The sequence below is a fragment of the Chiloscyllium punctatum genome, chromosome 10 (assembly GCF_047496795.1).
Source record: "Chiloscyllium punctatum isolate Juve2018m chromosome 10, sChiPun1.3, whole genome shotgun sequence".
In the NCBI taxonomy this organism is placed as follows: Eukaryota; Metazoa; Chordata; class Chondrichthyes; order Orectolobiformes; family Hemiscylliidae; genus Chiloscyllium; species Chiloscyllium punctatum.
In genome coordinates this window covers 13,052,196-13,063,242 of record NC_092748.1, presented here as the reverse complement: position 1 = coordinate 13,063,242, position 11,047 = coordinate 13,052,196, and the positions used below count along the sequence as shown (strand labels likewise).

The 11,047-nt window shown below is 42.6% G+C and overlaps 1 protein-coding gene across 9 annotated transcripts in view; it reads right to left on the bottom strand.

The window, feature by feature from the left end:
- Positions 1-5,675: 5,675 nt before the first annotated feature.
- Positions 5,676-11,047, bottom strand: part of LOC140481897 (flagellum-associated coiled-coil domain-containing protein 1-like) — a 37,676-nt gene continuing 32,304 nt past the window's right edge. For 8 of the 9 annotated variants that reach the window (XM_072578552.1, XM_072578547.1, XM_072578549.1 and 5 more), the window contains 2 exons: positions 10,883-10,992; positions 5,676-6,022 (listed from right to left, as the gene is read on the bottom strand). In XM_072578552.1, coding sequence (XP_072434653.1) covers positions 5,920-6,022; positions 10,883-10,992 — 213 coding nt within the window. In that variant the 3' untranslated portion in view covers positions 5,676-5,919. Of the gene's footprint in view, positions 6,023-8,438; positions 8,913-10,882; positions 10,993-11,047 lie in introns of those variants that run through there. The other variant, XM_072578551.1, reaches the window with a different exon arrangement.

Genomic DNA, 11,047 nt, shown 5'->3' with positions numbered 1-11,047 from the left:
TCACACTTACACCAGCACCATTCCCCATCTTTTCCTCCGCTACATTGATGACTGCATCGGTGCCACCTCATGCTCCCATGAGGACGTTGAGCAGTTTATCAACTTCAACACATTCCACCCCGACCTTAGGTTCACTTGAACCATCTCGGACACCTCCATCCCCTTCCTGGACCCCTCCATCTCCATCAACAGCGACTGACTCAACACTGCCATCTTCTACAAACCCGACTCCCGTAGCTACCTGGATTGCACCTTCTCCCACCCTGCCTCCTGTAAAAAGGCTATCCCTTATTCCCAATTCCTTCACCTCCACCGCATCTATTCCCAGGATGGCCAGTTCCACCACAGAACTCACCAGATAACCTCCTTTAAAGACTGCAATTTCCCCTCCCACGTGGTTAATGATGCTCTTCAGCGCATCTCATCCACTTCCCGCACCTCTACCCTTGATCTCCACCCCTCTAATTGCAGCAATGACAGAACCTCCCTGGCCTTCACCTTCCACCCACCAACCTCCGCATACATTGCATCATCCTCTGCCATTTACGGCACCTTCAAACATCCCTGCCCACCCCTATCCACATTCCGGAAAGATCATTCCCTCTGCGACTCTCTTCTCAGATCAAACCTCCCCTCCTGCCACCACAGAAATTGCAAAACCTGCCCATACTTCCTCCTCGCCTCCATCCAAGGCCCCAAAGGAGACTTCCACATCCATCAGAGCTTTACCTGTTCATCTCCCTTCCCATCTATCTGCAACACCATCCTCTCTGACCCATCACCATTACTCACACCTCCATCTACCTATCACACTTTCAGCTACCTTCTTTCCCCCCCCCCCCCCCACTCCAGGCACACCCGCCCTCCCATTTATCTCTCAGCCCCTTCGGCTCCCAGCCTCATTCCTGACGAAGGGCTTTTGCTTGAAATGGTGATTTTCCTGCTCCTTGGATATTGCCTGACTGGCTATGCTTTTCCAGCAGCACACTCTCGACTCTAATCTCCAACATTTGCAGTCCTCACTTTCGCCTGTCTACCTGTGACTCCACTTTCAGAGAACTGTGAACCTGAACTCTAAGGTCCCTCTGTCCAACTCCACTCCTTAAGGCCCTACCATTCACCATGAAACCCTTACCTTGATTTGACTTTCTGAGATGCAAGACCTCACTTATTTATATTAACCGCCTTTTCTTGGCCCACTTCCCCCAACTGATCCAGGTCCTGCTGCAGTTTCTGAGAACCTTCCTCACTGTCCAAAATGCTGCCTATTTTAGTGTCATCAGCAAACTTACTAATTATGCCTCATACATTCTCATCCAAATCATTGATATGGATGATGAACAGCAATGGGTCCAGCATCGACGCCTGAGGCACTCCACTGGTCACAGGCCTCCAGTCCAACAAGCAGCCTTCCACTATTACCTTCTGCTTCCATCCATGAATCCAACTGTGTATCCAATTTGCCAGTTCCTCCTGGATTCCATGCGATCGAACCTTCCAGAGCAGCCTACCATGTGGAACCTTATCAAAGACCTTACTGAAATCCATGTAGACTATGTCTACCATCCTGCCCTCGTCAACCTTCCTGGTCACTTCATCAAAGAACTCTAACAAATTTGTGAGACATGATCTCCCACACACAAAGCCATGCTGACTACTAATCAAACCCTGTCTTTCCAAATGCATGTATATCTTATCTCAAAATCTTCTCACAGATATTAGACTTACTGATCTATAGTTCCCAGGTTTTTCTTTGCAGCCCTTCTTGACTAAGGGCACAACATTTGCTACCTTCAGTCTTCTGGGACGTCAACCCTGGCTAACAATGATGCAAAAATGTTAGCCAGGGCCACCCGCAATTACTTCTCTAGCCTCTTGCAGTGTTCTTGGATATATCTGTCAGGAGCAGGAGATTAATCATAAAATCCTAGAATCCCTACAGTGTGGAAACAGGCCAGCACCAAGTCCACACCAACCATCCGAAGAGCATTCTACCCAGGTCTATTCCCCCACCCCCACCAATTCTATATCTCCCATGACCAATGCACCCAACCTACACATTCCCGAACATCACTGGCAATTCAGTATAGCCAGTTCACCTAACCTGCACATCTTTGGATTGTGGGAGGAAACCGGAAAACACAGAGGACATGCATGCAGATGTGGGGGGAATATGCAAACTCCACACAGACAGTTGCCTGAGGCTGGAATTGTACCTGGGTCCCTGGCACTGAGAGGCAGCAATACTAACCACTGAGCCGTCATGCCGCCCAGAATCCACCTTCATACATTCTGATACGTCCCACACTTCCTTTACTGTGATATGGACTTTCCCCAAGATATCACCACTAACTTCCCCAAGTTTCCAAGTCCTCATATCTTTCTCCTTGGTTAACACAGAGGCGAATATTCGCCTCACTGAGGACCTCACCCATCTCCTGCAGTTCTACATATACGTGTCCACTTTGGTGATTAAGGGGCCCTATTCTCACTTGATGCTTGTCTCTGTGTGTGTCCCAGGGAACAGCCCATACACTACAGAGTCCTGAGTCACAGAGCTGCTCGGGATGAACCTTGACAGAAGCCACTGCATCTTTCTCCAGACCTCCTTCACAAAGGCACATTCCAGCAGGAGATGTGTGATAGTCCACAATCTTCCACCTCTTCCCCCACCTCCCCCCCGCCCGCCACAACAAGGGCAGCATAAGGCTGCTACTCAAAATCAGCAAAAACGCCCATGCTCTTGTTTTTTTTTTATTTACTCTGGTCTCTGTGAGCCCCTTCTCCACCATGGTAGTGAGCCAACTTCTCTCGGAACCCTCCTTGGCTGCTTTTCACTGGCAACCTCTGGAATATAGTTGGGAATTCTAGCTCCCAGTTACTCCACAGACTTAACCTGGCAGCTTCCAACTCAGGAGACAATGTTTTTCACTGCTGTGGTCAGATGAGAGGTATTGCATGGTAGTCGTAGAGTCATAGAGATGTACAGTACAGAAACAGACCCTTCGGTTCAACTCATCCATACTGACCAGATATCCCAACCCAATCTAGTCCCATTTGCCAGCACTTGGCCCATATCCCTCTTAAACCCTTCTTATTCATATTCCTATCCAGGTGCCTTTTAAATGTTGCAATTGTACTAGCCTCCACCATGTCCTCTGGCAGCTCATCTCATATATGCACCACTTTCTGTGTGAAAAAGTTGCCCCTTAGTTCCCTTTTATATCTTTTCTCTCTCAACCTAAGCCTATGCCCTATAGTTCTGGGCTTGCCCACTCCAGGGAAAGGACTTTGTCTATTTGTCCTATCCATGCCCCTAATGATTTTATAAACCTCATAAGGTCACCCCTCAGCCTCTGATGCTCCAGGGAGAACGGCCCCAGCCTATTCAACCTCTCTCTATAGCTCAAACCCTCCAACCTTGGCAACATCCTTGTAAATCTTTTCTGAACCCTTTCAAGTTTCACAACATCCTTCCACTAGGAAGGAGACCAGAATTCACACACTGTTCCAAAAGTGGCCTAACAAATATCCTGTACAGTCGCAACATGACCTTCCAACTCCTATACTCAATGCTCTGGCCAATAAAGGAAAGCATACCAAACGCCATCTTCACTATCCTATCTACCTGCGACTCCACTTTCAAGGAGCTATGAACCTGCACATAGTCTCTGCCATATTTGACGAGACTGAGCAGGTTCGGGATTCTCTGGACTCTCTTCACCAGCTGAGGTTTTCATTTCCGTTCACCTCTTCCAAAGTCCTTTCCAACAGCCAGGCTCCAGAGGTCACAGCTGGTAGTGCCAATGCCTGTCATCTTCACATTTCACATGCAGGTCTCCTTGTAGTAGAGGGATGGATGTTCATCAGACTGTGTGACTCAGTGCCCAATTCATCATACAAAGGAGGCTCTTTAAATAAATGGCCATTATCCATCCAGTGAACATGGCCAAGGTTAGAGAAGATGCTCTAGGCTTAATGAGTATGTGCTCATGGAATAGACATGTTCTTGGAGTTGGTAATTTTAAAAAAAAAGTCCTTGCCAAGAAATGCTAACAATATATCAGAAACAGGTGTCAGAGAAGAGCCTGACCAGTTTTACCCTCCCTACCGTAGAGGAGTGTGTTGAGGATACAAGATTGATAGGCTCTCGAGTCTGGTGCACTGTCAGTTTGATGCTTGCTTCCTTGAGCTTGGATGTAATAGCTACAGCTTTTGGAATGCATGCTTTGATTGTGGAACCTGGATTAGGTTAGGTGAATTGGCAATGCTAAATTGTCCACAGTGTTCAGGGATGTGTATAGGTTAGGTGCATTAGTCAGGGGAAGTTTAGGGTAATGGATCTGGGTGGGATACTCTTCGGAGGGGCGGTGTGGACTTGGGCCAAAGGGCCTATTTCCATACTGTAGGAATTCTAATTCTTAGATCATCCATCTTCAGTTGTCATGTCTTACAATGTTAATGATCATAGCTCTTCAACGTTCATGGTTCCTGATATCAGCCAACATCTTGGCGTCTTCTCAATACTTACATCTATTCTACTTCTTAATCTGTTAGTGTCCTTTCTTCACTGCTACTCTTAATTTTATCAGTTGTTTTTCCCTCCTAATAAACCAATGAATTGTAGATGTCTCTTGGTGATTATCCACAAATTTTCATTTGTCTGTATTTGTTTTAACTTCCCCTTTAATTTTGTGCATTACCCAACTACTTGTCTCAAAAAACGCATCCCCATTTCCTTCGTTTTCTATTGCTTTGATATTATTCCATTTTTTAATAGTAACTAGACGTAGAAGGGCAATGCAGTGACTCAGTGGTTAACAGTGCTGCCTCCACAGCACCAGGGACCCACGTTTGATTCCACTCAGGCGACAGTGTGGAGATTTTCCCCATGTCTATGTGGGTTTCCTCCCACAGTCCAAAGATGTGTAGTTTGGGTGGATTGTCTATGCCAAACTGCCCATAGTGACCAGGCATGTGCAGGCTAGGTGGATTAGACAGGATAGATGTGGGGTTACGGGGATATTGGAGGGGGGCAGGGGGGTGGGGGCGGGCTTGTCTGGGTGGAATGCTCTTTGGAGGATCACTATGGACTCAATGGGCTAAATGGCTTTATTCCACACTCTAGGGATTCCATGATTCTAGAATTTTGGTCATATCGTTTTGCTTTCCAGAGAGATTCTCTTAGTACTTAAAAAAAAAAGTCTGATCTGTTTGTGAAAATTTGTGATCACTTGTATCCCCCATGAGGATACATAGGGAAATAATTCTGTGTTATATTCCTTTAAGTTTCACTTATTTTACATCCGGATGTAATCCTTATTCTGGCATCATCATGCATTCTGTTTTGCTGTAATGTAATGTTGATCACTATCTGTTATTACTTGTTACTATCGTGTAGATTTTTCTCTATCTGAATCAATTAATGCTACTTGCATAACTCAAATTATTTTATTTTCTATTCACTTGAAATTGCTGATATGTCAAGCAGAATGTACAGAAACACCCTGGTGGAATGTGAGAAAGGAGGAGTGGCTTATGTTTAACTTGGAAGTTTCCTCTTGTCATTACAGCCAAATTTTTCAGCATTTATATGTGAAGAACAGACGCATCTGGGGGCCAGATGTTTTGGAAACTGACATCACGTAACAAGTGGTGAGCAGCAAAGTCCCAGTTTATTCTGTTGACAAAACAAATCAATGCTGCCAGACTCTCTCTCTCTATTCAAGCTAATTTATTATTTTCTTGAAAAAAAAATCAAGGAAGCTCCTCACTGCTTTCTGCTCCACAAATCCAAATCCCAGCTTCCTCTGTGCATGATGCACGTAGACAAATTCTAGTCCCCTGGTTTGATGCTGGAAGAGATGCTGGCTGTAATATGTCCATATTGGCTGGACTGCTAGTTGCAAAGACTCTTTGTTATTGCTGGGAATTCATTCTTTCAAGCTGTTCTATTCTTTCTCTCTCTTCAATCATTGCCCGAAGGGCACAAAGTTCTTCAGCCTTTATAGCAAACAGCTGTCTGAAGAAAGATGAGGAGAAAGAAATCATGGATAGTTAATTTGACTAATTTTACGATGTGTATTTTCTACAAACATGCAGCCACATCTACCAACTAAATTAGTAACCCTTTTAGACATGTTCCTACTAAGTACTGTTTTATAGTAACTAATGAGGGATTGTTGTGTAACTTATCAGTGTTCTTCGATCTGCCCATTGAGACATGAAACTGACCTCAAATCTTTTCATTGGTAATCCGCACAAGTGTTATATTAATTATTATTATTCTGTTTAGCTGTAGAATTAAAACAATGTTGTTTGAAATACTAAATATTTCTATTTGCAGGAGAATACAAAATGTTATTGTACTTCAAAGCCCAGTGTGGAAAGTATACACCAAGAATCAATTGTCAGTAAGTAAAGGTATTTATGTCTGGATTTTATGTAATTTATATTAATAATGCACTACATTCAAACAAACGTTCTATGGTGAAGAAAGGGAAGATTTACATTTGTGCGGTTTTATTCACAAGCTCAGGTCCTCCTAAATTGCTTTGCTTGCATGAGGTACTGTTGAAGAGTGGTTTCTGCTGTAATGTAGGCAATGTGTCGTTAATTTGGTCTTGGCTAATACCATAAGCAGCAATAAAACTAAGATGACTTAGTGCTGTTAGTTAAGGGATACATCTTAGACAGCATACCCGGAGGCTTACTCAATTCTTTTACAAATAGCACCATGAGATTCTTAATATTCACCCAAGAGAATAAATGAAAACTTTATTTTGCGGCCTCATTTGAAAACAACATCTCTAACAGTGAATCTCCCTCATTGTTGCATGCAAGTGCAAACCCTGGAGTGTACTTTGTGCCCAGAATCTTTTGACTCATAAGCAGTGTCAACTGAGCCGTGGCTGATACAAAACATCATGATACAGTTAGTCTTAGCCTTAGCTACGGGTTGAGACACCTAGGAACCTTCCTTATTAACTATTTTAATCTACAGTGGGTCACAAATTAATTGACCAGAATGGCTTCAAATGTATCATTAGGGGTGCAGCAAAATTTCTGGAAATATCAGAGGGATCTGCAGCTCTTAGGTGGAACCCTGGTCTAATGTCATATTGACAAAATGTACCTAGCCCAAAAACAGCAAATGTGGGATCTAGCCTGGAATCAGTGCTTCGGTCATAACTGAGCAGGTCTGCTTGTTCCTGCTGAGTAGGTTGCTCAGTGATTTCTTAGTTCACTGTTCAGTTTGTTTAAATTGTAAGTACCATGGCTCCATTGTTTGAAACTAAAAATGTGTTTTCAGACAGGATCGTAGAAATCAATCATAATCTAAATGGTGCAAGAGGCTTCTGAGCCAAATAATACCTTGTCTATGTTCACAGGCAGCTATTACATGCCATGTCTATGTTTATATTCATTTGCAGGATGAGGGCATCGTTGGCTAGACCAGCATTTATTGCCCATCCCTAATTGCCCAAAGGGCAGTTGACAGTTGACCACATTGCTGTGGGTCTGGAGTCACATATAGGTCAGACCGGGCAAGGATGGCAGTTTCCTTCCCTAAAGGGACATTAGTGAACCAGATGGGTTTTTACAACAATCGACAATGAATTGGTGGTCATCATTAGACTTTTAAGTCCACCATCTATCGTGGCGGGTTTCGAACCCAGGTCCCTAGAACATTATTGGCGGCACGGTGGCACAGTGGTTAGCACTGCTGCCTCACAGCGCCAGAGTCCTGGGCTCAATTCCCGCCTCAGGCAACTGACTGTGTGGAGTTTGCACGTTCTCCCCGCGTCTGCGTGGGTTTTCTCCGGGTGCTCCGGTTTCCTCCCACAGTCCAAAGATGTGCAGGTCAGGTGAATTGGCCATGCTAAATTGCCTGTAGTGTTAGGTTAGGGGTAAATGTAGGGGTATGGGTGGGTTGTGCTTCGGAGGGTCTGTGTGGACTTGTTGGGCCGAAGGGCCTGTTTCAACACTGTAGGTAATCTAATCTAATCTAAGTAATCTAATCTAAAAATTATCTGGGTCTCTGGATTAACAGCCCAGCGATAATGCGACTAGGCCATTTCCTCCCCCATTGTCTAATAACAATATTAATGGATTACAGTGACCACAGAATGGTAGGGCTCCACAGTGTTTGCTTTGCATGACAGCTTTTACCAGAGCCAAGTTGATACAGCTTTGAAAATTGCCATGTTTTACAACATCGTAGCATACATTTGGAGAAATTATTGACACGTGCAAGAAGTAAGTTGGGAGGGGGTTTTGTCACGTATACCTCTGGTGAACACAAAGAAACTGGAGTATGGTATGTCAGTGTTTTAGAGACTATAAATACAGCTTACTTAATGGATAAGCAAAAAAGATACTGTGTTGTTTTACTGATTGAATGCTATATAAATATCTATGTAGCATAGCACAACAAGCTATGTACACTGCTTTCTAGTGACTTTCCAAACATCTTTAAGGTATAACCCTGGCCACTGCATAAAATGCCCATTGAATGTTAGCCACCATTGAGTGCACGGAGTACCATGTGTCACATATATTCCTGTACTTTCCCAGTTGTTTCTATGACCATTGCATTGACCACAAATTAGCATGATTGAGCCAAGACGTTGAGGTTCAGTGCAAGGTCATCTGATTCACGAAAAGCAAATGTATTTCCTCAGTGGTAAGAAGTTAGAATTGAAGTCATTTACAATAGTAAATTGTCTACATCAGTTTCAAGAAAGCATGTGATTTCAGTTGAATGCCCTGTGCTGCGAACTGGTGAAGTGCTTACAAAGTTCAATTCTTATGACAGAAGCCACTATTGATTTGAGTTCAGTACAGAGTCATGTTCCAGTTCAGGAGCAAGAATAGAAATTGCTGGAAAAGCTCAGCAAGTCTGGCAGCATCTGTGGAGAGAAATCAGAGTTAACATTTCAGATCCAGTGACCCTTCCTCAGAACAATTCGGGAGAACAGTTTCACGCAGCAAAGGGGTTTTAATTTGTGAAGTGTCTAAGTTGTGAAACTCTATGTAGATGTTTCCAACTGTCAGAACTCAGTCATCAGAGCTCGAAAGAAATTTCTCCGCAACTGAACCTGAAACAGTTAGGTAAGTAAGAAATTAGAGTTAAGAAGTAACACTTTGTTGGAATTGAATATCTGTAAAGGATATTGCTAGGGAAAGTTTGTTTTGTGGATTATGTGAAGACTGTTAAAACTGTCATACATTTAGCTTTATTTGTTTTTTAGTTTTTGTACAATAAAGCCATGTTCTTTTGTTATTGAACACTGCCTGCCTTGTGCAAATATGTTCCATAACTACCTGCCACGTTAACCGTCTTCAAAAATTAAGCTTATGAATGACTTTCCCAGTATTACCATCAGCTGGAATCATGACATTGTTCAATAACCTTTTATGGTGCACCTTATTGAACGTTTTAGTTAAGTCCAAATGCACTATATCTATTGGTACCTCTTTATGCAAATGTGTGTTATATCCTCAGGTAACTCCTATAAATTTGTCACTCATGATTTCCCTTTCACACACCATGTCTTCTTAGCCTGACTATTATTATTAGGTACTATGGTTATCTAAAGACTCTGATATACCTCCTTAATAATCAATGCTAGCATTTTCTTAATGACACGTTAGGCTAATTAGCCTATAGTTTCCTGCTTTTTATCTTCCTCCTTTCTTGAATTAGCTTTGAATTTTTCCAATCCACTGAACTTTTTCAGAACCTAGAGAGTTTTGGAAAATTACACAAATTCACTTACCATCTCTGCAGCCATTTCATTTACAATGCTGGGGTACAGACAGTCAACCCATTACATTTTCTGGTGATTGTTTTAAGTTCCTCCCTACTTTTTGCTCACTGCATTTTTTTTTCCACTCTTGAGGTGTTTTTGTCTCTTCTTCGGTGAAGGTAGATACAAAATAATTTTTCAAACACTCTGCCATTTCTCTATTCCCCTATTCTCATCCTTGTTAGAGACTGATGTTTGCTTTAGCTATTATTTTCCTTTTCGTGCACCTGTAGAGGTTTTTATGTCTATTTATATACTTAGTGGTGGAGTTTTCATTAATGCTCCAATTTCTGTGTTTAGATTTGCTGGTTATAAAATATCCCAATCTTCTGGGCTAACGCCAACCTTTTCAGCATTTATGCACTTTCTATCAATTTGATTCCATCCTTCACTTCCTTAGTTATCCCTGGATGGTAACTCAATCTCATGCAATCTTTCTTTCTCTAAGGAGTATACCTTTCAGATTTACGAAACATCTCCTGAAATTTCTGCTCCAGTTTAACTTACTTCCCTTTCTACTTTAGCTGATACTCACTACATACTTCTGTAATGCCTTTATTTAAATTTGAAACTCTAGTTTCTGACACAAATTTCTCACACTGAAACAGGCTCAGTGGGTAGTGTCTAAGAACCAAAAGCTCTGAATTCAAGTCTCACAGCAGGAAGCGTTTGTCACAGAAGGAGTCTTCGTGATGTGGTTAGCCAGGCCAATAATCAGCCCCCTAGTCTTACCTTCCACTCAATCCCCAAAGGAGAAATGCATGTACATGACGATAAACAAAGAAATACAACTACCTAAATAAAACTTGCTAAAAAATGAAACATTTGGAGTGAACTTTAAGTTTCCGAGAGCTTTTGTTGAAACCAGCAGTACGGAAATGCAGGAAGAAGAAGAAAAAATACTGGAGAAATTCAGCAGGTCTTGCAGTACCCTGGACTCAAAACATTTAACCTTGTTTTTCTCTCTCCATATACATTGCCAAACCTGCCAACTTTCTCCAGCAGATTTCCAGTAGCCACGCTGTTGTGCTCTTACTGAGAAAAGTGCAGGGCATAAATTTGCTCCTTACTTTAGATCAAGGTTCTGATCTTCTAAGGCTTTCATGGACGTCACGTATTTCCTCTTCATGGAGCCGATGTTTGACTTGTAAGTTCCTTCAATCTCAGCCAACCTAGCTCGCTGGAATAGAAATCAACATAATTGGGAAAGAAAACCATCTCAAAACATTTTCCTT